The following is a 24,889-nucleotide window of genomic DNA, read 5'->3' on the forward strand; positions in this document are numbered from 1 at the left end:
ATATCACATATATTAAAATCCATACATTTTATGCTTTGATGCTTGAAATCGACTACAGCAGAACTATTCATCTGCCCAATGTCAAGAGGAAGTGTGAACTTTTGGGAAATACTGCAGTAGAAAGAATTACTGTTAATGATACTTTTACTACAGTTTCAAGTTAAAAAAACATAGATTGTGTGAAGTGTGGAACATAATTTTAAGGCTGCATCCTATATTGGGCATTTAAACTTATGTTTTTAACTATCTACCCCTTCTTTTGCTTACATTAAAAAGAAGCTCATGGCTTTTGTAGCAACTTTTTCCTGCGTGTACCATTTTCATTAGTAGCCAGTTAGCACAGCACAAATTGATTCTGGCCAGTGCAGCAAATTAATTTAGCATCTGCAGTTTTCTCTGCAGCTCTCTGAGTGTTTTGTTCCTGAGAGGAAGAAATGGGAAACCAGTAGACCAGGGCAGACTTATTATAAACACGTGCTTTTTACGTTGCTTTAGTCTCCAGACAGCTATTTAGGAGAAAAAAAAGTATCCCCAAGGAAAGAAGAGTTGGATGCCAATCCTGCATATTTTTGCAGTCCTAATCACTTTTTCCCCAAGACTGTGCTGCTCTGTATTTCTGCCGCTACTGGTTTTTGTTAGCTCTGTAACCTAGGAGCTATCGCACAGGCATTGCCTAAGAAAGATGAAACCATGTTTGTCTTAATGCTCGAGTTTCTCACTTCTTTACTAAACTGGCATACATCATCAGCTTGTGAAGTAGGCTGATCTGGGGAGAGAAAGCTGGTAAGAAACTGATAATCTCTGTAAGTAATCATTCAGGGACTTGGTGAATAACATAAAGCATAGTACTTGTAAATGCATAACAGCTTTTTGAATGCAAAGCAAAAGGTAAACAAATTGAGTTTTGAGGCTTTTTGGAAGGACCACCAGAGTGCTCACAAGAACACATATCCTGCCACGTGGCTGAGATGGGTTCTGGGACAATGTGAGCTAGATCAAGAGTATTGCTTTGGGAGTGTCTCATTTCAGTCCCCATGGGACACTACAGTTTTCAATACAACATGTAACATCGATTTACTTTGGCTTTTCTGGGTAGCCAAACCATGTCTGTTTTGAAAGTAAAAACATTCATTCTGTTGCTGATTTGATCTCCAGGACCGTATTATTGATGCTGGCCCCAAAGGGAACTATTCTCGTTTTATGAATCACAGCTGCCAACCAAATTGTGAAACTCTGAAATGGACGGTAAATGGAGATACTCGTGTTGGCCTGTTTGCTGTGTGTGATATTCCTGCAGGTATTCCACTTTATGTTGGCTTTATTTTAATTCTCTCAACTAAACATTTTATGTAGTTATATTAAATCATTTAACTGATTCGGTAAAAGTAATTTTGTAAAGAACTCAGCACATGAAAGAGATGCTTTTGGTCTTTTAATGTATTGCTTCTTCACAGTGAATCCTACAGCTGTTTTTTATTGCTTACTTCTAAGGTTTCACCAAAGAGCTCTTATTATCCACGCACTCGTTTTGTGTTGTCTGTCAAAAGAGTAGAGCATTTTTTGTTTTAGAGACCTTTCTGCATCTTTTCTTCAACTGAAGATAAACTTAAGTGTATCTTAAAAGGATGTTTGAAACTATGTGTATTCTGGTTTGTGTACACAAACGCACACACATGTGTACATATAGCAACAGATAAAGTTGCATTGCACATATCTACAGCTATATATAGATATATAGATATATAGGTACGTGGCCTATGTGGTCAGTGCTTGTGATTGGTAAAAAAGGGAAAAAAAAACTTACCAGAATAGATCAGCAAGCAAGTACAAAACCAGAAGACAGATAATAAAACCTTTATTTGTTGTAATAATTTTGATAGACTTCATTACCTCGTCCTTCGTAATAAAACAGTACATCTTATCTCACTCAGGGACAGAGCTGACTTTCAATTACAACCTTGACTGTCTGGGCAATGAAAAAACAGTCTGCAAATGTGGTGCCCCAAACTGCAGTGGATTTCTTGGGGACAGACCAAAGGCAAGTAATATGTCACAAGAATTTGACAATGTCTTGTCTAACTATTAGCCTTGTTTTTTTCCTTTTGAGATATGTGTAGGCGAACCAGTTTTGTGTTGTGGTAAAAGTTATTCATGTCAGGTCCTGAATGGGAAAGATGGCTAGGTACTGGCACTAACTGGAGTAGCCTTCAGTTGGTCCCAGTCCCCTTGGAGGTATGTAGGAGCTAGACACTAAAAGAAACTGACCAAAGGCACTCAAGTGCTGCACTAGACTGAATTCAGGGTGAGGTGGTAGCACGAAACTGAATGTTACTGAGTAAATCCTATCCTGCCCTGGCTACAGCCAGTGAAGTTATTCTGACTTCTCAGCTCGTACTTGTCTGTTTAAAATTGAGAATGTGTGCTAAGTTCATTAAAGATCTTCCAATTGAAGTTTAACTAAGTAATAAAAAATGGGAGTTTTAAAAAGTAAACATAATGGGGGGGGGGGGGAATAGATTTAAAATTGTGTCACAATTCATGTGTGATTTAGGTCACATTAATTTAAAACCTGTCATCCAGACCTGGCGAAGGAGTGCAAGGGCAGGCACAAGCATGTTCCCAAGTGAAAAAAAAATTCTCAGCTGTCAATATAAAAACCTTCGTGTTCACACTGCTCAGCATCAGGTGCTTCAGAGGGTGGGCTTAAAATCTCCAGAATTTGCATTGCTGTTTTTCCTTAAGGGAGAGGCTTAAGCAGGGTTTCATATAAGCTTGTGATCAGTTTATGCAGACAGCCATGAAGAAATGAAATATTACAGTTCCATTCAGCAGGACTCTCTGCGTTGGTGGATAGAATAGTATAAAATGTAAGCAGAAAATGTCAGATTAAAATAAGGGTATGGTTTGGTGTATTCTTACTAGCACTTTGGACACAGCTATAGTTCCTGAAATTCTTCTGTCTGTTCTTTAAAGAAGAGAAGTGGATGCTGGTCTGCACCGAGTTAAATTTTTGCCTGTATGCACTGTCTACCAGAAATGCCAACAGTTTTGCTTATTTGTGTAAAATTTTTCTTTTGCAAAACTGACATTTACAGATTTGCAACTTAATCTTTTAGAATTCTTCCACTAATGCCTCAGAAGAAAAAGGCAAAAAGACCAAAAAGAGAACACGGAGGCGTAGAATGAAAAATGAAGGGAAGAAAGAATCTGAAGATGATTGTTTTCGTTGTGGTGATGGAGGCCAGCTGGTGTTGTGTGACAGGAAATCTTGTACTAAAGCCTATCATCTCTCCTGTCTTGGTTTAGTGAAACGTCCTTTTGGTGAGTCACCTTGCCTAACTTGACCAAATAACTCATTTATTGCACAGAAACCTCACAATTATCTCTTTGAAATCATTCTTTTTGTATAGTGAGAACTGCACAGTGTATAGAATCATAGAATCACCAAGGTTGGAAAAGACCTCCAAGATCAACCAGTTCAACTGTCCACCTATCACCAATATTTCCCACTAAACCATGGCCCTCAGTACAACATCTAAGTGCTTCTTGAACTCCTCCAGAGAGGTGACTCTATCACCTCCCTGGGCAGCCCATTCCAGCACTTGACCGCTCTCTTGGAGTATTTCCTGATACCCAACCTTGAATCTCTCCTCCCTCTAGTCCTATTGCTAGTTACATGGGAGAAGGGGCCAACTCCCATCTCACCACAACCTCCCTTCAAGTAGTTGTAGAGAGTGATGAAGTCACCCCTGATCCTCAGCCCTGATCCTCCTCTTCTCCTCACTGAACAATCCCAGCTCCTTCAGCCACTCCTCATAAGACTTGTGCTCCAGACCCCTCGCAGCTTCATTGCCATTCTCTGGACACGCTCCAGGGTCTCAATGTCTTTCTTGTAGGCCCAAATGTGTTTCTTGGGCCCAAAACTGAGCACAGTACTCAAGCTGTGGCCTCACCAGAGCTGAGTAAACGGGGACAATCACTTCCCTGCTCCTACTGTGGAGCAACACAGTGGCAACACTATTTCTGATACAAGCCAAGATGCCATTGGCCTTCTTGAGTATTCTGCCAGCCTGCAATTTCTGTGAAATGCTACCAAATAAAACCTGAATAATTTCTTCTACTTGAATTCACTGCTGTATTTAAATGAAAGGATGTCAAGTCTGCTACTCAATAATGTCAGATGAGCTTCAGAAGTATGATGTAGCATTTTGATTTTTGAGATTGGCCGTAGTATTTGCTGTCTCATCTCGTTTTCTGAAGGACATTGTATGTTGTTCAGATGTTAAAAGGCAAAACTCTTTAAAAGACAATGACATTTTTTACTCCCTACTAATTTGTTCTTTGTTTCTGATCATAGGGAAGTGGGAGTGTCCTTGGCACCACTGTGATGTTTGTGGCAAACCTTCTGTTTCATTCTGCCACTTCTGCCCAAATTCTTTTTGCAAGGAACACCAAGATGGGACAGTACTAAATTCTACATTGAATGGACAGTTATGCTGCTCTGAACATGTTCTCGGGGTGGATTCTGTTGAAACTCAGAAGACTGAGAAACCCCGCAAAAAACTGAACAAGTTGAAGCCTAAGAGAAAGGAGAGGAGCAGATGGATGAGAGCCGAATGCAAATAGTCATGGACTGCAGTTACTACTGCCAACACTATCTTGTAGATAAGTTGTGAATATTACCAGGGAAGGACACAATTTTACATATATTCTGTAAAGGTTACGGGGGGGAGGGGCGGGGGGGATTTTTTGTTTTGTTTTATTTTGTTTTTGTTTTGTTTTATAAATCCACTGAGCCAACCACAGCAGTCTTCTGCTGCTTCTGCACTGATAACGAACTACATAGTTCAGAAAATTTCAGGACAAACCAAACTTATTACTCAGCATTACAGTTACACTTGAATTGTTACGAATGTATAAGGTTCCCTCCAATCTTCTTTCAGGTTGGAGGTAGGTTAATATCAAAGCAAGTAGGCATAAACATAGATTTTGAGATAGTATTTGTCAATCAACAGATGTTTAAAATAGTATATCCTTGAAAGAAGATATTAGCTCTTGAGTCCTTTTAAGTGAGAAATGGCTTGGTCTGTGGTCCCAATGAGATTTACTTGCCTTGTGTGTTTTTGAGCAAGTGCTTGGATGCCATTCATGACCCAGGTGCATATCTGACAATAACCACACACAGAACAATTTGTGCTCTTATGAAATAACTCTCCAGCGATTCTTAACCCGTATTTTTCAGTATCTTCCCACTGAGATTTATGGTACGTGGTGGGAAAGGCACTCCCTGTACCAGAGATGGGAAATCTTGCACTGTAAGAGACCTTTTTCTATACTATTTTTTCCTGTATTTCATTCCAGCAGAATAGAATTGATTTGATCTTGCAGAGCTGTACAGGACTGGATTTAAAGTCTTGCAATCTAGGCCCAGTGCCCTAGGATTTTTTTGTTGTTGTTTTAGTAAGAATAAATAATACCAAGCCTACTGTTTGGAGAAAAAATGTTTCTTTTCTCAATGCCAAACAATGCAGAGGCAGACATTTCTTTGGAATTCTGGGATTCCAGGCATTGCAACTTTGTGGTAATGCAAAAAATGCCCAAGGAGGAACAAAAAAGAAAACCATGGATGAGACAATGGAACAGAAGGTGAAGCTTGACTAGCTGCCCAAGTGCCAAACAACTAATTAAAAGTGAAGGCAATTTTTGGAAAAAAAAAAAAGCATATGAGGAACAGTTTTAACATGAAGTTTAGCCTGACTCCATTCCTTTTTGTACAGTTTATGTAGAACTGGCTACTTGACTTGGCAGGCAGCTCAAAATCATTCTTGAGTTTTTTTAGGAGCTGTGCTCTTGACTAGCTGATGACCAGTGTGTTGTGTCAGCAAAGCTGCTTTGAGTTCTTTGCTCCCATGGGGTTTTCCTCTTGCAGTGAGATAAAAACACAAGATTTAGTTTTAATGGAAATAATACTAGAACTAGGAAAAAATGGTAGAGAAAAATGTCTTTACCTGTTTCTTCCCAGTGCGTGTCATTGGTGTGTGACTGATTAGGCAGTGTTTTGACTTGTGCCATGTTATCCAGCCTATGTAAACAGAATGTGTGCCTTCATTGAAGAATTTGTGCATGTTCTAGCTTAGTTTCCCTTTGGTAGTGCAGAAACTCTGTGTAGCCATTTTGAAATTGAAGCCTTGCTATATCATAAAATGTAAGTTTCTTTCCAAACGTTTTTTCTTCAGAATTTGATTACAGATTTAGATTTTGGAATTACTGAAATCCCCACTTGTTCCCAACACTTGAAACTTTGGTGTTATTAGGAGTTATTAACTGAAACAGATTTTAAATGCAGCCTTGTCCTTGTCCTGAACTCCTCGATTTCTATTTTGTAAGCAAACAGATGTGTTTTTTTCTTTTAACCCATTCTATAAACACTGTTGGAAAGTGTTGGGTTTTTTTCCCCAAAATAATTATATAATAATAATTATGGATAAAACAGCTCAGTTCAAAATGGGGGGAAAATGTTTCATGTTTGTGTCTTTAAACTGGTACGCCAAGCCTTGCACTCAAGGAAACAATGAAGATTTCTTAGTTGAGTTGGAGGGAAATTTACCCTCTTCTATAGATATTTGTTATACCAGGACTGAAGCATAGGCCTGTGCCTAAAATGAAAACCAAAAAAATGTGTTGTGTACATTTCTATCGCGTCTTCAGGAAAGTGAGATCAGGTAGTAAAACAGAAAGATTATCCTCATCACTTTGAAACAAAATGAAGGAACTTTATGTCATTGGGACCATTATTTGTTTGAATTCTGTACCATGTAAGGAAGACTTTATAAGAATACCTTTAAATAAGTTATTATAAAATCTTACCTTTACATTCCACTGTTTTTATAATTTGTTAAATCTGTAGTTGTTTCATTGTTTTTTCTCTTCGTACATAGACTCCGGCACCCTGGAACAGTTACTCCCAATGTCCTAATAGGCAGATTCCCCCTCCTAGAAGCCACCAGCTCCAGTAGTTACTGATGTCACTGCTGCAGAAACACCATCGCTTATCAGATCGGTCGTGGAGCCTACAGCCCCCTGCCCTCCTCCTAGGTGGGGCCACAAACACATTTAGTAAGGCAGGATGCAGGACAGCCACCCCTTTTGTATCTGTCTGTGGGTAAATAAAGACTTCAGTGTTCAAAGAAATTCCTCTCAGAGCTCTTTTCATGACATAAATTGACACAAACCGACCTTAGCAAGTGGCTTTTGACTTTCTGCTTCCTTCTACCTCTTCTCTGCTCTTTGCTACTAAGCTGCTTGGTCAATGGAAGCTTGCATCACAGAGAAAAAGGCTGCAAACTAGAAGTTTGCTCTTAAGCTGACAGGGAATTGTTTCTTTTGCTGATTATATGCTTTGGAGATTGATCCTTAAAAGAAGTGTGGACCCTGTGCTTCCTTACACATGTACTGACCTCATGAGCTTCACCTCAGTCATCAGAACTGACCTGGTAGAAGTTTTGCTTCCAATTCAGGAAAAGTGGTTTTTAACGAAGACTTCTCTACCTTACTCTGTGGCACTGGGAAAAGAGACTGAAGTATTGTTTTAAAAAGACAACAAAATAAGTTTTTTCCAAATTCCTTCTCCCACTGTTCAAATACAGGGGAAAACAACCTTGGAAAAATTGAGCTTTCTCATGATGCAACTCAATACTTCTTAGCATCAACAACTTAAAGATTTTCTGTTATAAATTCAACAAAATAGCATCTAAGCATGGCATGTTATGTGACATTAAATTATGTACTTAGCATCTTGCCCATAGCAGTAGAAGTGTGTATTTCCTTTTCCAGCAAACTCATCAAAGCTGGAACATGATAGGTAAATTCAGAATGTGCTGCTCCTTTATCACGTGAGCAAGCCTAGAAACCATTTTCAGTTGAATATGTTAGAAGAATTTGCTTACAATCTAGGAATAATCAAATCAAAATGTCTGTTTTGTTCCAAAGCTTTGTGTTTACGGTCAGTTTTCAGAGGCTTCTCTATTTGAATTTTCTTTGAAAAGCAAAATACCTTGCAAGATTAATGCAGTTTTTCCACAGCGTTGAATCACATTCCATGTCTGTTTGAGAAACTTCCGTGTCTTATTAAATATTAAAATTTATTCCTAGTTACTTAAGAAGTTGCTATTTTTTTTAACAGATCTATATAGCTATTTTTGCAGATTTTTATATTTTTTTCTTAATTTATTTTTTAGTCAAACGCACGCTGTTTGAGCATGGTTTGGAAGTGAAAGAACTGGATGTTTTCATAGTGAAAACTTGCACTCTGCGATTTCCTAAGAGACTTGCTGGAAATAATACTTAGGGCTCACGTAGAGATGATAATGATTGTATTTTGGCTTTTTTTCACAGTGTTGCTTACCATAAAAAATGACATTTTTTGCGGTCAGTTTCTCCTGTTACAGTGCTGTTTTCTGTTACTCAGAATTTCACAGACTTCAAGTATTTTGAGCTGCAATCGTGCAGTCCTGCAAGCTCCATTCAGCTGTCACTGCTGTTGTTCCTGTTTGGTCAGGTTTTAATTCAACCACATTTTTCTTTCCCAGCCAGGTTTTAGGTCAACGCCAGTTTCCTTCATGGGTGGAATCTCTGTGCCTGACTGCAGCTGTGCTTCTTTAAGAGCAAATCAGAAATATGCTTTGCCACTGTTGGCTTAGTGTTCTGAAATAACCTGGTGCTGTTATCAGGACTTGATCCTTTTGCTGCTCCTGCAGAAAGCCCTGACTGTGCACTGAGAAACTTAGTGCCTGCGTGCTATGGACAGCATCAGAGAGCCCAGCAGAAGGGCCATGCACACTCTGTCCCCCAGCTCTCAGGACTGAAGAACAGGAGAGGGTGTTGGGCATCATTTCCTGCAGCCACAAGGAGAGGGTCCTGTCCCCAGGTGGTCACTGCTGCAAAGAACCCATTTCTTCTTAGAACAGGGGATTCTGAGAGCCAGCGCATTTCAAGCAAGTAGCTGGGAGTGAGGAGAAGGTGGGAAGAAAAGAACAAAGCATGCGGACGGGAGGTAACCAGCTTTCAGTGGGAAAATGGAGACTTGAGGGCAGAAAGGGTCTTGGGATGGGACTGAGCTTGGTGTGTTGATGCTGCTGCTGATGCAGGTGGCAGGGTTACCAGCTGCATTATTGCTTACCACAGAGGATAACACACCTCTCTTCCTGTCCATTTACTCATCTAACAGATCTGAAACAGATCACAGAACTGCTTTTTTCAGCTGTTGTTTATTTCCTTTTTCTTGAAAAGCACAATAACCTCCCCGGGGATGAGAAGAATGAGCAGTGGAGGGCAGCAGCCACTTAACCCCTACCAGCTGGGTTCCTTCAGCTGGCTGCTGCTGCTTTAGCTCAGGGAAAGGACTCCATGAGAAGTAACACCTGCTTCCACCTCCATGCACACTCGCTTGAAAGCACAGCTCTCATAATAGTAAGTACTATTTTTACCAGGGCTCTCAGAGCTGATGAGGCACAGCGCTGTGGAAGTGTCACCGCTGGATGATCTGAGCAGGGCTTTGCAGCCAGCCTGGTATGTGAATGAATTTCACTGGAGAAGCAGGAGGAAGGTGTTGCTTCTGTAGCTCTGTGGAGTAATATGAAGCACTGCGTTAGAGACCGCAGCAGGAAACGGAAGGGACACATTTGTCCAGGAATCAACCATAAGTTCAGCTGCACATGTTTTCCCACAGTTGAGAGGAAGGGGAAAGTTTGGGATTCCTTTTTTTCATTTGACCCTCAATTTCAAGTATAGATAAAGATTTGAGAATGGCAAATAAATAAGTAAATGTGCATATTCCTTAAAGGAAGAATATTTGTGTTAGTTCCTGCTCGGGTAGAAACAGTTGTGTTGTGGGAATCCCAGTACTGCAGCAGCTGCTCTTTGCTCTAGCTGACTGCTGACATTTCTTAAGGAAAGGAAAAAAAATACTTATTGTGAGTGGAGCTAGGAATTAAAGGGGAAGCTTCTGCTGTTCAGTCCATTTCATGTAGAACAGCATCTAGCTAGGTTGGTTAGCACAAAAAGTCACAGCTGAAAAATGATTTGCATTTCATTTCTCAGTAGTTATTTTAGCTATACAGGAATGGGTTGGTGATGTCAAACATTTTTCACATATGCACACACGTGCATTACCATGCAGAAAAGGGAGCACAGTGCTTGCAGGTAGCATTTCCCCCACTACCAGCCAGCATACACCGGCTCTCTGTGCTCCATCACTCCATACGTTGTGTGCCGCTCTGATCCTCGCGGTAGCAACAGGGACTTCAAAGACTTTGTGCTAGATTCTTGCCTTCTCCTCAGAATTAGTACAAAGATTATAAGAATTGCACCTGTAAGGAATGTAAACAGTGATAGCTAACATTCAACGAGGAAGGTAAAGCATCAAGTGTTTGTTCTAGTGCTTTCTGACTGCTGTATTATCTCCTGGTTGATCTAGAAGGGATTTTTTACAATAAGGGTGGTGAGGCATTGGCACAGGATGTCCAGAAGTGGTGGGTGCCACATCCCTGGAGGCACCTGAGGTCAGGCTGGACAGCACCCGATGGAGCTGTATGTGTCCCTTTCATTGCAGGGGAGTTGGACCAGACGACCTTTCAAGGTCCCTTCCAACTCAATTCTACGATTCTAAACAAAGTGCTTTCTTCTCCTTTGGCTTGAGCACAGAGAACAACTGGCTATCTAACAACTCAGCTTTGGCATTTCAGATTTACCCTGAAAGATGTGGAGAACAGCAGTGGGTTTTAACGAAGTAACTCAGTCACTTGCTCTTCTGCTCCTGCTTGCGCTCTGTTCCACCGAACTCTCATTTCCCACCTGGCATCTTATCCATGCAGACTCACTGCACTTGTCCCGCCACGCTGAAAGGCTGTGCTGAAAAATGCTTTTGCTCTGTATGGTGCTTATAATGAAGCTCAAGAAGTAACTGACCTAGATCAACTCTGAGTCTAGACTGGAATCAGGACTGTCAGAAAAAATTTCTTTTAGGCTGTGCATAGACATGGAAATAATTGCAAAATATCAAGTACTGTGACATTTCTGTTTGTCTGTTTCTGGCAGAAGCATAATCAGGGAAAATTGATCTAAACAGGAGAGCGTGAATCTGTCACTGTGATGCAATATGTCCAGACAAATGCATCCAAATTTGGATTGCATGAACAGACAACCTCACAGCAAACAATTAAGCTGTTACCCAGCCATGAAATGCTGGCTGGCTCCTGTGTGGGCTGCTTCTTTTGCCCCTCTTCTTAGCAAACGTTGCCACCCAGGTCTTCACTGAGGAACATTGTTCTGTGGCTCAGACTTGTTTATCAGAAACGCTGATTAACTGGCCATTGTTCTGCATGGATGACCCCTTCATGTGCTTCATTTAAAACTACTTTTTCTAATTAATACTTGCTTTAGCTGGCATCTTTTGGACTGTGGCCTGACACAGCAGAACCTGGGCACCTGAAGTGGAGGAGCTTCTGCATGATCCCTGGTTTGGGACTACATCTCCAGACATCCCCAGGGACAGGGCCCTGTCTGGTCCCTGTGGCAGCGCTCCAGCGCCTGCCCAGCACAGCAGTGCATTTAGTCCTTATTTATGTCTGTGGGGTCCTCAGGTGCTAAGACAGGACTTTGATAAGAACTACTAATGCTGCTTTGTTGTTGGAGAAGCTTTGCTCCCTGTTTGCTGCGAGGATTAAGATCTGATTGATCTCCCCTCTCCTTCTAACAGCAGTGAGCTGGACTGGAGGATGAGCGTTTGGGGGCACAAAACTGTTGAGCTTACAACAGAAACTCGTGGGCATGTGGCTTTCATGCCTTAGAATATCAGGAGATGAAAGCCTCCTGTCAGCAGACCTGTTCGCACAAGTGGCACTGAACACTGCACTTCTTTTTATGTGCCTGTGCAATGATTGCTCTCAGCTTGAACACTGCTATTCCAGCTTGCTCTTCTGCTCTTTTTACAATCCCTAACAGTGAGAGCTGCTCTTTGTAGCATAACCTCTGATCCAACTTCCCCCCAAACTCGGACCTAAGACTACAGAATTCTTACTTTTTCCTTTGGTAGGACTATGAATGCCAATTTGGTGTTTTGGGATTAGTGCTCCTGGTGTTGCTTCCTTGCTGAAGACTCACCCACCTGCTGGCTTCCTGCCATATCCACTAATGAGCTAATTACTAGAGGTTGCAGGTGTCTCTATTTCCCATGCCCAGTGCCAGCTTCCCTGTCACCGCACAAAATGTCTGATTTTGAGCTGCAAAAGTATTAACTGAGGGCAGGGGAAATGCTTTCAGGAAAGCTGAAGTCTCATACGTGGTGGGAAATTGTCCATTTTCTTTCTTCCGGGCAAAGATATGCTACTTTTGGAGCCTGTACACACAGCTGCTTCCCAAGGACGAACAACAACCAGATATCTATTATCTTACTAGCATGATGTCCCTATTTAATATTCACTGATATCCCCACCTGCAAACGTGAAAGTACTGTCATTTGCATTGAAAGTAGTGCATAAAAATGATGAGCTGTGTGATGGAGGCACGTTTTAAAAGGCAATTTGTGCATTTAAACCACTTTTAGCCTGTTAACCATATTATTGCAGCCTGACTCCTGTCTTCATATTATGACACTGTAGGTCACTGTGCCGTCAGGATGGGGAAGCCTTAAGGAAGAACAGGCATAAGGATAGCTTATGGCTCTGCAGCCCCTTGTGCTAGAAACAAGTAAGGGATGCCAGCTTTCTGCTCCCTTTTAAAGGGATGAGCAACCAAAAAGACTTTCTAGAAATCCAAATTTAAGGCAACACAGTGTGCACTGTGCAGAGACATAAACAAAGAAGAGCAACACTCACCTGCTGAGAAGAGTGCCAGGAGGACGATCACCAGTGGCGTCAGCTGGCAGGAGCTGCCCACCTTGTACAGGAAGACCTCCATGCAGAACTGGGGCGCGGTGCTGCCCATGGGGCAGAAGGCATCAGGAGGGCACTTGATCGGGTTCACAACTGGGCTCTAACCAAGAGGAAAGGTAAATTCCTCAGTGCCAAACAACAGAGGAGGTGGCAGGAGGGTAAGTGTTGCCTCAGTACTACGTATATAGCATGTGTGTAGCATGTTCCGGTGAGGCACTGGCACAGGTTACCCACACAAGGGATGGAGCCCCATCCTTGGAGACACTCAAGGTCAGGCTGGACGGGGCTCCGAGCACCTGATGGAGCTGTAGGTGTTCCTGTTCACTGCAGAGGAGTTGGACGAGGTGGCCTTTATGGGTCCCTTCCAACTCGAACGATTCTATGACACCTTCCTGAGTTTGGGCATGCTGTGAAACCCGCTTTACAAAGTACCCACTGCCTTGCTGTCTCAGAATAGATATTAGAAATGACAGACTGAGGCAGAGGTAGGACTAGCAGCCAGCCACCTGAAGACCTACAATATCCAAGGACCAATAAATGAACCTGCTGTCATTGAATTCAGGTCTTGTTGTGTTTTAAACACTTCTGTACCTCATTAATGGATACCTCATCCCCTAACCATGCCCTGATGCGAAGGGTGGAACAAAGCCAGACTCCTGGTGCTCTAATTGCAACCCCACTGCTCTACAAGGGCTCTGTCTGTATTTAAGAGAAGGAAACCAGCTAAGCTAAAATTGGCCTTAATTAAAAGTGTATTAACTGTACTTGTTAATCCCAGCTGCCAAAGCAGCCAGAACAGACTCACAGGGCAGTAGTGGTTCTCTGGACACAGGTCACAGCTCTCCTGGCCCCGCTGTGGTTGGTATTCCCCTGGCTCGCAGGGCTTGCAGGCATCATCACCCAGACCTTTGAACGTACCTAAATAACAAAAGAGCACATTAGCATCTGGGACTGGACCCAGGGCCTTTGCAATTGCATATGGATGAGTGTGCTTTCAAAGCCACAAGGAGAAAATGCATGAAATACTGCATGTGCACGACAAAAACGGAGCCAGAACTTTGGCAGTAGCTGGGTGGCAAAGGGGCAGGAAGGAAAGAACAAAAGTATAGGGAAGGAACCTGACCAACACCTTGTTTCAAATCTGAAAACAGAGCAGGAGTACGGTGGGAGCTGGGTTAGTGCTGAGCTGGCAGCTTTAAAGCAGAGGGAAGTTGGGAGCCAGAGCTCAGCAGAGTTTCATCCCCTCTAATTCCAGGTTCAAGCACCTTTCCCAGCTGTTTGGAGCTTGCTGAGTGCAGTGTAACTAAGCTTTGTGAGAATGACAGGTCAAGGAAGTCACGGTCTCTAAGACATTAATGCTGGTTTGCATGAAATACATCTGGCTGCATTGCTGCAGTACAGCACAGCAATAATCATACTGGAGGAGGGCTTGGCACAACATGTCCTGCCACACTGGGACAGCCACCAGCACTTTTCCATTGCTTAGGCAGCAATGGTTTGCTCAGCTGCTGTCAGCTGGGCCACTCGAGGTGGTAGGGAACAACATCGTCTAGGTTAAAAGGACCAAATTTTGGGAAGAAATCCCTCCGTTCTGGTGCTGAGGTCACACACTATCATCACTCTAAACCATGCAATGCATTGAGTTGCTCAGTGCCCACGATCACGACCTGTCACGACCCACCTGCCCGGCACAGCATACAGCCCTCAGCAGCCTCATGTGGAGCCTCGTGCCCAGCAGGACAGGCCAGACACAGCGTGCAGCTGGTGGTGCTGGGAAGGAGAACAGTGAGACAGCACCATGAGCCCAGCACTGAGACAGCCCAACCCTACACAACCCGCCGGCTGCTTCTTTATGCACACACAGCCTAAGGCTGAATGCTCCGTCTACCATCTTTTACCATGTTGTAGGCATTTGTGGTGTCTATCTGCAGTGCAGTTTCTCCCATATGTCTAATTAGGGTTGGGAATGTGATGGCATTTCTTTCCTTGGTCTCTTATTTGCATGAAACTTAGGAACCCGATCCCCCAGCCGGGGCCGTTCCCCAGCACACTTGACTGGAACTGCTCAGTAGATGCTGAGAAGAGCAACAGCCATACGGCTGTGAAAGCCACAGAACTGCTTCGATAGCAATTAAACTGAACTTTGGCTGCAAAGTTCACCTCTCCCAGGTGCCCTCTTCCTCCACCATGGGACAGCTGAGTAAAAGTGCCTCCTTCTCCACCAGCCCCCAGCCTAGCTGAGGTGGGGGCTGGGATAGGACTGACCCCAAAGCACACAAGCCAGCAGTTGTCCTTCACTTTGCTGCAGCACTGCTGGCAGAATCCTCCTCCTTTTGTAGAATCTCATCCAAATCTCAGCACCACCAACTCTAAAGCCTGCAGAGCCCTCTGGCAACTGCTGGTGCTCAGTGGCTGCTACCAGATTGCTTGGCCAGGTGACTAGTAAAGGAAGCTGAATGTCCAACCTTGGTTTTGTTGACTGGAGACTTGTCACTACCTCCTTCTGTGTCTGTATCTTCTTTAACACAGGCTCAGCTAATGTGGGGCCATTAGTTTTACAGCTATATAGAGTTTTACAGCTAGCAGTCAGGTTTTCCTTCCTGCTCTTGTCATCCCTTGTGGCACTGTCATGCTGCTTGGCCTCAGATACTTCTTTCCACCACAGCCTGCTCTAGGGGAGCCCCACCTAAGGTCATATGAGGATTTCTTACTTGCAGAACGATCCAGGCAGGCAAGGCAGACAAAAAGCTGCATTTTGCTGTGAGCTAAAATAACCTGGAGGAAAAAGGAGAAGGTTCTCAAGATCTTTCCTTTGCCATCCCTGTCCCCATGCTGTTAGTTGTTCCCGTTCTGCAGGCAAACAAATGGGCTCACACCCCCCGCAGTGTGGGCAGGAGGCATAAAAACACGTGCCATGAGCTACAGCTGAGCAGGAGGGAAGCAAAACCCCCTCCCTCACCTTGCAAGAGAAAAGCAGCTTATTAGCTTTCATAATCGCATGATCTAGAGGCTGTGCTCATAGCCTTCTCTGTGGCCTAATGTAAAAATCCACTGAGTTAAGGCAGTGAGGTGCCACACACTGTCACCCATGACAGCCTCCAACTGCTGCTTATTTACGTTTTTCCTCCCAAACGTAGCAAATGATAGCCAAGATTTGGGTGTGAGACGAGCAGCTTTGTGCACAGATTTTCAAAGGACGACTTGTGCATGTGTAAAAAGCTCTTAATTGGCATCCAGAGTAGCTGTTGCATTGCATGTGCTATTTAGTATTGCCGATGGTATTAGCTTGCTGCAAACAGGAGCGTGACTGCATGTGAGACCTGTTCTTTCATTTTTAGTAAGAACACCCATAACTGTGGGAAGAGATATGCTGTCCTATTTTTGGCCTGTACAAAATAACCTGTTTACTCATCGGTGCTTGTAAGTAACCCAGTGATTGCATCTGGCCGTGGGTAAAAGCCTGTGCAGTGTGTGATGGGAGTGCACAGGGTTGCATACAAACAGCCCTACCTTTCTGGCACGCGCTGCAGGCTGTGGCCCCCGACTCGTTGGCATAGTGGCCAGGTGGGCAGGGTGAGCACACGGTGCTGCTGGTAGTGCTGGGGGAATCAAGCAGAGGTTAGCATGGTTTTATCTTACCGAGGCTTCTCTGTGCTCAGGACAGTGGAGCACAGCTCTGTTTCACTAGCAAGTCTGGAAATAGGGAGCAGGCTGCCCAGAGGGATTGTGGAATCTCCTTCTCTGGAGACATTCAAGATCCTCCTGGACACTTTCCTGCTCATTCTAGTGTAGGGAACCTGATTTAGCAGAGGGTTGGGCTTGATGATCTCCAGAGTTCCCATCTGACCTCTACAGTTCCGTGGTTCTATGGAAAGGGAACTGAGCCACAGGCACTGCTGTGAGGGAGTCCTGACCCGAAATAGCAGGGACTGTGGGAATAGGGATGTGCCATGTCAGGCCTCTGGGAGGAGAGGGAGGACATCAAGGAAGGCAGTGGAGGAGGAAATCTGGTTCATTCATCACCAATAGAGCCAAATCCCCAACCACAAGCATATGGGTTTAAAAATCTGTTAGCAGCCAGCCGTTAGAGGAAAACAAAGACATGTTCTTTATTCCTTTGGAAACCCCAGGGCTGAGCAAGATTTGTGGAGGGAAAAAATTAAGAAGACAACGGGAATAGAAGCAAACACTTAGCTTAAAACAAACCAACACAAGATTGCATCAGCCACAGAGCTGCTCGCAGCCAAGGGACTCTGGGTTTTCCAAATATCACAGAAATGTGAAGCACTGCTGATGGAGCCCTGGGCAGCTGCCATGGCTCCTCTCTGTTGCCTCTCTCCTCCTTCCAGCTGCCCCCAGCTCCATGTCACACTCTCCATTGTCCCAGCAGAAGCATTTCTGCAGTGCCTTGGGATAGATCCTGATTTGGTCATGGCTGGGTTTGATGGGGCCCTGGGCAGCCTGATCTGGTGGGGGGCAACCAGCCCATGGCACGGGGTTGCAAGTGGGTGGGCTTTGAGGCTCCCACCAACCTCAGCTATTCTGTGATTTCATGATCTTTTCAAAGGTGTGGCACTGAAGCCTGGCCTGCAGGCCACCCATGCCCCAAGGCACCAAGGCCACAATTTGGGTTAGACCAAGGCTGGCGCCCCTCCTGGTGCAGGGACAGGCTGACACCTCAGGGATTTGAGGCACCTGGAGGCTCCAACAGCTGCCAAAATGGGGAAGCATTGTGAGAGAGAACACAACCACGTCCAGACCCAGCAGAGGCTGTCACCTACTTGGTGTAACGTCCCTTTGAACACGGCAGGCACTGCTGCTGTCCCCTCGCAGGCTGGTAGTGCCCCACCGGGCAAGGAGCACAGGCACCAGGGTCCAAGCATGAGCCCTCTGTGCAGCACGAGCAGCTCCAGGTGTCTGAATAGAGACAGAGAGAGCAGGATCAGCACCGTGAGGCTTAACTTCAACCCCTCATCCACCCCCTTGGTTTGTCTACAGATCATTGCAATGGGCACAGGTGTTTGGATCCAGCTCCCCCAGCAAGACAGTTTTTGGGGGGTAGAAAATAACATTAATGCTAGTGATGCTGCTGTGTGCCATTAGATGGGAGAACAGCTGTAAGGCAATTTGTGATCCCAATTCTATCAACACAGACTTCTGGTAGTTACCAAGACTGCTCTTTCTCTTCCAATTCGAGGAGAGAGGAGGGTTTTCCTTCTTCCCCACCACCACACAAAAGTTAAAATAAATGCACTCCTTTGATTTCTGATAAATTTACATCTGTGGGAAGCAGAAAACCCCAAAGCAGAGAATCTGCCTTAAGCAGAAACAGCCTTCCTTTGCACATAGGCAGTGCAGTATTCCCACCAGATGTGAGCTCTGGCAGTCTGTGCTCCACAAAACAAATCTGAGCTGCACAGAACAATTCTGTGAGACTTGCAGTGGTGGTTCACAGCAGATCCACGCCCCCTCTCCATGCAGAAACCAGCCCTTGGCACTGCAGGAGCAAAGCATGAGCAAGAGGAGGTCTCGCTAGGGCACATCCTGTACACAGCGTGGTGAAAATTACCTCCTGTGCTCTGCAGAGTTACCCTAGAGCATCCACCACAAGCTGGTCTTCCTCCCTTGGTCACTCCCTTTGCCACCTAGCATAGGAAAGCTTGGGTGAGCCCTGGCTCTTACCACTGCTGGGAATGGTCCCTGGGGAGCAAGGAGTACATGCTGTCACATTCACTCTGCTGCAGTTTGAAGGCTCAGTGGTGCTGAGGGGCGGGACCACTGATAGGACACCAGGAGATGCAGTTGCATCTGGAGGGGTGGCCCAGGCACTGCTGGATGTGGCCATTAGTGCTGTGGGTGCATGAGGGGTGGTAGCAATCCCAGAGGTGAGCACGGTGATGCGTGGGGTGGTGGGCAGAGCTGGAGTGGGAGGGTTTGTGCTTGAGATAGCAGATGGCATAGCTGTAGGGGTGGTGAGGTTTGTCACTGTTCCAGCTGCAGATGGGGATGTGGGGGCCGAGGTCGCTGTGGCAATAGAAGACATTGGAGTTGGTGGAACAGGGACTTGGGTGGTAGCTGCACTCAGAAGTAGCGAGGTTGATGCAACAGGGGCCTGGGTGGTGGTTGTCTGGCCTAAAGCAATACCTAAGAGAAAGAAAAAAAATGTAATGGTCAAGTTACTGTTCTTCCCTTAGTGAAGGCTTATCATTAGGTCTTAACCTTTGTGTCCTCATTTGGTGTCCAGAAATTGTCTTTGCTACGTTCCACTACAGAGCGATGCAGAAACACTGGCAGCATCTGAGCATCACAGAATCATAGAATCACCAAGATTGAAAAGACCTTCAAGATCATCCAATCCAACTGTCCACCTATTGCCAATATTTCCCCACTAAACCATGTCCCTCAGTACCACACCTAAACATTTCGTGGACACCTCCAAGGATGGTGACTCCACCACCTACAGCCTGTTCCAGTGCCTGACTGTTCTTTAGAATAATTTTTTCCTAATGTCCAACCTGAATCTTCCTTAGCACAGCTTGAGGCCATTCCCTCCAGTCCTATTACTAGTTATGCCAACGGAGAAGAAGCCAACCCTCACCTTGCCACAATCTCCTTCCAGGTAGTTGTAGAGAGTGATGAGGTCACCCTGAGCCTTCTCCAGGTTAAAAAATCCCAGTACTCTCAGCTGCTCTTCATAAGGCCTGTGCTCCAGACCCCTCACAGCTTCATTGCCCTTCTCTGAACACACTCCAGGCCTTCACTGTTTTTCTTGCAGTGAGGGGCCCAAAACTGAACACAGAACTTGAAGTGCAGCCTCATCAGAACTGAGTACAGGGTGTGATCTCCTCCTGCTTCTGCTGGCAACACTATTTCTGATACGAGCCAGGATGCCACTGGCTTTCTTGGCCACCTGGGCACAGTGCTGGCTCATGTTCAACTGATCGTCAATGAACACCCTCAGGTCTTTTCCATCCACACAGTCTTCCAGCCACCCTGCCTCAAGCATGTAGCGTTGCCTGGGGTTGTTGTGGCCAAAATGCAGGACCTGGCACTTGGTCTTGTCAAACTTCGAGCTTTGGCCTCAGCCCAGTGATCCACTCTGTCTATTTCTCTCCAAAGGGCCTTCCTACCCCAGGCAGATCAGCATTTTCTCCCAACTTGATATCACCTGCTAACTTACTGAGGGTGCACTCAACCCTCAACCAGTCATTGATAACAATACTGAACTGGACAGGCCCCAGTACCAACTTCTGGGGAGCACCAACGTGATCAGTTCCCTGTTGGATTTAACTCCATTCAGCACCACTCCCTGGGCCCGGCCATCCAGCCAGTCTTTTACCCATCAAAGAGCATGCCTGCCCAAGCCATGGGCTGCCACCTTCCCCAGGAGAACACTGTGAGAGTCAGTGTCTCACGTGCAGCATCACCTGCACACAAGAGCCCTGTCAAGCACATGCATTAGAATAATAAAATCATTTAGGCTGGAAAAAAAAATTAAGCTGATCCCAGAGCTGAGAGGTCTGACTCTCCAAGATAAAGGGTTGTGAGAATTGCTTAAAACACTTGGTTTTGCTGGTTGTGCTCAGCTTACCCTGAGATCCCTCAATCTGATTTAAGATGCTTGTCAAGTAGCTGCCTGTTTCATCCCTTCTTGGTTAAAGGGATCAAGGGAGAAAAGTCATGGGTTTGGGATTTTTATTTAAGCTGCTCTGGATGTATCCAGTAACCCAAAGGGAAGCTGCCTGTGGGCAGACTAGCTTTGATTCCCAAATCCCTCCCCTGTTAGAGCAGGAGTTCTTCACAGCCAGGGAGCTGTAATCTTCAGAGAACTGCGGGGTGTTACTGCAGCACAGGGTGTTTTGCTGTGCAATGTAATAGACTGAAATGGCGTCTACTGATGAAAATAATCTCAGAAGTACATGACCACAGGGAATGGATGTTTCTCAGTCTCAGGATGGAGGAAAAGCCTGTAAAACTAAATGCAACAAGTAGCAAGTTCATATTGCATTGCTAGGTGAAACCCAAGCAAACAAAGCAAACCAAACCCAGCCCGCTCCTGCCACCACAGCAGGCACACCACTTTGGATCAGGAATTCAGGGCAGGGATTTCCTCCACAGAATAACCTCAGCTTCTGAAAACACCCAGCTTCATACGGCATCAACGGGCTGCTATGGCTGCTAAGTGCCTTTTTCCTCTCACGTGCCTTATTATGGTGAGCTACTAACACCTGTAAGCAATTCAGGGCGCACATCTCTTCCATTCTTTTGGACAACACCTGTTACTGAAGTCAGAGGTTCGCAGACCATGTCCAGCCCCCTCTCCTGGGGACAGCTGGAAAAAAAAACACCTAGTAGTTCTGAAAGTAAAAGATTTTCTGAATTGCCAATAGTATCAAGCATTACTTGATGCAATAAAGCATCAAAGTTAGCAGGAAATCAAACTCCTTCTGGAGCTCATCATATGAGAACTGTTAAATCAGTGTTACTTCAGGATTGACTTGGGCCCCACAAACACCATTCTCCCAATAACTCCGTGTTCCCACTCTTCCAGCCAGTGCAAGCCTCTGAGCTTGCCAGAATCCAGCAGCTGCTGCAGGGAAACCAAAGGACTATTTCAAAGGGCTGCTTTAGGAGGGTAATGGAGATAGAAGAGCACAGCTGACACCCAACAGTGATGTTCAGATGAGGAACAATGGGAGCAGGATGATGATGTGGTGCTCAGAGACTGTCAGACAGGCACTGGGTGGCTGGGGATGCATGGGTCACTGCAAAGATCTTCCCAAAGCCACCTCCTTTGATTTCTTCTCCCTGGGCCTTTGATTTCTCACTCTTCGAGCTACACGCACCCACACAATGCTGGACATCTCTGGTGTCAGGGCTCAGCACCACCCCAGCATAGGCAACAACATGCCAACGACGTTGGCTGGTAACACCAGTTGCATTTCTATAGCAAGATCAGGACAGTGAATGAAAGAGTCCTTAGAAATCTGTGATCACATGGAAACAGACTGCTCAGAGGGCTCCCTCCTATGCGTATACTGACCGCTTTGTACTCAAGAGTGTAGAAAACTGAGTCTTTCTGTAACTCCTGGGACAGGCAGCAGATGAGCACCCAGCCGTCTGGGCCATTGCCACATCTTGCTGTTTTCTCCAAAAAGAGAAACGCTGAATTTAACAGTGAGGGTTTTGTTTCACATTTGCTTGCCCAAGGTAAATATCTTAGAGACCAGGAGTCATCAGCACTCGTCCTACACAGAAAGCACGGCTCCTGGCCACATTGCCTCGGCCATGCTTTGACCCAGCACCATAATGCACTGTTCCCCTTGTCCAACTCAGCAGCCTTAACTCAGTCTACTTTACAGTGAGTCAGACATGAGGATGTCATGGTAAGCAGCTTACTGAACCTTTGATGACAGACCTGAACCTTTGTAACGTACAGGACATGCAGCCCTGCTGACCTCTGAAGCATATAGCAGTGGCTGAGAACTGAAAAAAGGCCTGAGTAGGATGGCAGCTCCTTTGCTTCTCTTCCCCCACATCAGTCTGCTATCAGTTCTTGAAGCAACCAATACTTCAAGAAAAATAAAATATAACCAAGTCAATAATTGTCTGTGTAAAGAAGATCTTTGGTGAATTCCACATGTGAATAAGCTGCTTCTGAATTTCCCCAAGCTCCATGAAAGTTCCAGTCTACAGGTTGTACCTCATCACATGATTTGGCTGGATTTGTACCAGACACACAGGTACACCAAGGCTCCCAGGTAAGTGAATCATAAAGGTTGGAAAAGACCTTTAAGACCATCTGGTCCAACCATCAGCCCATCCCCACTAACCACGTCCCTCAGTGCCAATCTCTGAGTTTCTTGAATGCCTCCAGGGATGGCAACTCCACCACCTCCTGGGCATTTTGAGATGAGAGGTTATGGCCTAAGAATTGTTCTGAGAAGTTTTCACAGCATGGGGACCTCAGGGTCCCTCTGGCCCTGCCCTACCCCAGTAGGGCCACCAGCAGCAGGGTGCCCAGGCCCACGACCAGGCAGCTACTGAAATCCCCAAGTAGATCCCACAGCATCTCCGGCCCCTGTGCCAGCACTCCAGCACCGCCCGGCACAGTGCTGCCTGGTGGGCAGGGGGAAAGGAACTGAGGAGCTCTGTTCCAGCTGGTGACCATGGGCCCTGCAAGTCCCCGACCCACTGAGTGCCTCAGGTCTGCAGGAGCAGGGACATGAGTACAGAAATATTCAGGCACTTTTACACGTGCTCCTAGGATCACCCGGTTACCAGAACACCCCCAAGAAAGGGAATGTTTCTTCCTTTGGGTTTCAGATAAGGCCACAGCATTCAGTTTGCAGTGACTGAACTTACTCCCTTTTCTTTACAAAGCACCTGGTGGAGCTGTAGGTGTCCCTGTTCATCATAGGCGCTTAGACTAGCTGGCCTTTAACTGTCCAACTCAAAGAGCTCTGTGATTCCGTGACTGCTAGGCTGCTCGTCCCACTTCCAGCACTGCACCCCTTTAAGGCACTGCTCCCAGCACTCCCCCCTGCCCACCCCACACTCTGAGGCCAGCGGTTTCACCAGCACACACCGTGTCCCCACGCCCCGCACTCAGCCCCACAAAGCAAAGCGGCACTGGAAGGGCTCACCTGTCAGACACGCCGTGGTCAAGCTCCAGAGCAGAGGAGGGGGCCAGACGCTCATTTTCCCTGAGCACTAACAGCTCGCAGAGGGCCGGGGCAGCAGCTGATCTCCCTCACTGAGCTGCTTATCCCACACCGCTTCTGCGCTCAACGTCGTCACCTGACTGCGATCATGCGGCTGGGCCGGATCAGCCTCCCCCCAAAAGAGGGGGTGTTTGTGCACAGAGGGTGCAGCAGGTCTCAATGAGGCCTCCTCGAGGTGCAGTGCAAGCTAAGCCCGGAGCAAAAGAGCAAACCTTGCTCGCTTCCCATGCAAAAACTCATGCAAGAGGAGCAAGGCGCTGAGGAAAGAGGAACAGGCAGAACTGGGCCGGGCTGCAGGCCAGGCCCCGTGATCTCCTCAGGGGGAAGGATTGCACTTCTAGATACCCAGGGCTTCCTGCAGCAAGAACTACTCAGGAAGAACTGCAGCTCAAAGCAGTTCCCATTTTAACTGAGGCAATCATCGCGTGGTTTGGGCTATAAGGGACCTCACAGCTCACCACTCTGCTGTGGACTGGGTGCCCCTCACCAGATCAGGCTTCCCAGGCCTCACCACCCTCTGAGTGAAGAATTTCTTGCTAACATTTAACCTCAATCTCCCCTCTTTAGGTTAAAACCATTCCCCTTTGTCCTATCACTATCAGTCAGTGTAAAAAGTCAGTCCCCCTCCTGCCTGTAAGCTCCCTTTGGGTACTGGAAGGCCTCAGTGAGATCTCCCTGCAGCCTTCTCCATGCAAACAAGCCCAGCTCCCTCAACCTCTCCCCCTAGGAAGGGTGCTCCAGCCCTCTAAGCACCTTTCACGGCACTCCTCTAGACCTGCTCCAGCTGCTCTGCATTCTTCCTGCAATGGGTATGCAGACAAGCGCCACCACAAGCCAAATTGCAGCTCTGTTGAGCTCAGCCTGTTCTGAAAGCGCTGAACTCCAGCTGGAGGTCTTCAGAATGGCAGAGAGGGAGATATGCATTACACACAGCACCCTGCCAGCATCACAGCCCTTCTCAAGCCCTTCCCAGTTGATGGACCTGAGCCACATATGAGCACCCTCAGCTGCCACCCTCCAAGCTGCATCGGTTTCTGTCAATGGTTCACTCAGCCCAGAGTAGAGCAGCTGAGGGGAGGCCTCATGGCAGCTGCAGCTCCTCACAGGGAGCTGGGGAGCATTGCTGAGCTCTGCTCTGTGTGACAACAACAGGGCCCGAGGGAATGGCATGGAGCTGTGTCAGGGGAGGGGCAGCTCAGGATTAGGGAAAAGGTCTGCACCAAGGGCGGTGGGCAC

At 46.0% G+C, this 24,889-nt stretch overlaps 2 protein-coding genes and 1 non-coding gene across 7 annotated transcripts in view; 2 read left to right on the plus strand and 1 right to left on the minus strand.

Annotated features, from left to right (window-relative positions):
- Positions 1 to 7,158, plus strand: part of NSD2 (nuclear receptor binding SET domain protein 2) — a 74,415-nt gene extending 67,257 nt beyond the window's left edge. For all 3 annotated transcript variants that reach the window (XM_042812147.1, XM_042812149.1, XM_042812148.1), the window contains exons 20-23: positions 1,156 to 1,297; positions 1,932 to 2,038; positions 3,117 to 3,321; positions 4,358 to 7,158. In XM_042812147.1, coding sequence (XP_042668081.1) covers positions 1,156 to 1,297; positions 1,932 to 2,038; positions 3,117 to 3,321; positions 4,358 to 4,626 — 723 coding nt within the window. In that variant the 3' untranslated portion in view covers positions 4,627 to 7,158. The remainder of the gene's footprint in view (positions 1 to 1,155; positions 1,298 to 1,931; positions 2,039 to 3,116; positions 3,322 to 4,357) is intronic.
- LOC122157334 lies at positions 932 to 1,062 on the plus strand. The gene has a single exon (XR_006167866.1).
- A 2,089-nt stretch (positions 7,159 to 9,247) lies between the features above and the next one.
- LOC122157269 (mucin-5AC-like) lies at positions 9,248 to 23,929 on the minus strand. Of its 3 annotated transcripts, XM_042812821.1 has the most exons (10): positions 23,576 to 23,929; positions 18,612 to 19,073; positions 17,711 to 17,846; positions 16,440 to 16,528; positions 15,641 to 15,704; positions 14,611 to 14,699; positions 13,735 to 13,847; positions 12,873 to 13,029; positions 10,171 to 10,367; positions 9,539 to 9,621 (listed from the first exon to the last, which is right to left on the minus strand). In XM_042812821.1, the coding sequence occupies exons 1-9, from the start codon at positions 23,628 to 23,630 to the stop codon at positions 10,216 to 10,218; spliced, it is 1,317 nt and encodes a 438-aa protein (XP_042668755.1). In that variant the 5' UTR covers positions 23,631 to 23,929; the 3' UTR covers positions 9,539 to 9,621; positions 10,171 to 10,215. The 3 variants fall into 3 exon arrangements, with proteins under 3 accessions (XP_042668756.1, XP_042668754.1, XP_042668755.1); XM_042812822.1 differs by lacking the exon at positions 10,171 to 10,367 and having other exon boundaries at positions 9,248 to 9,621; XM_042812820.1 differs by having other exon boundaries at positions 9,532 to 10,367.
- Positions 23,930 to 24,889: the final 960 nt, after the last annotated feature.

The sequence above is a fragment of the Centrocercus urophasianus genome, unplaced genomic scaffold, assembly GCF_019232065.1.
Source record: "Centrocercus urophasianus isolate 14NV4802_14NV808 unplaced genomic scaffold, USGS_Curo_1.0 seq_13, whole genome shotgun sequence".
NCBI lineage: Eukaryota > Metazoa > Chordata > Aves > Galliformes > Phasianidae > Centrocercus > Centrocercus urophasianus.

Coding starts and splice junctions, on each gene's coding strand:
- LOC122157269 (XM_042812820.1), bottom strand. CDS start 23,630: ATGAGCGTCTGGCCCCCTCCTCTGCTCTGGAGCTTGACCACGGCGTGT. Junction 15,705..16,439: donor CTGCAGCGCGTGCCAGAAAG/GTAGGGCTGTTT, acceptor TTTTTCCTCCAG/GTTATTTTAGCTCACAGCAA. Junction 10,368..12,872: donor CCTGGCACTCTTCTCAGCAG/GTGAGTGTTGCT, acceptor CATTCCTTACAG/GTGCAATTCTTATAATCTTT.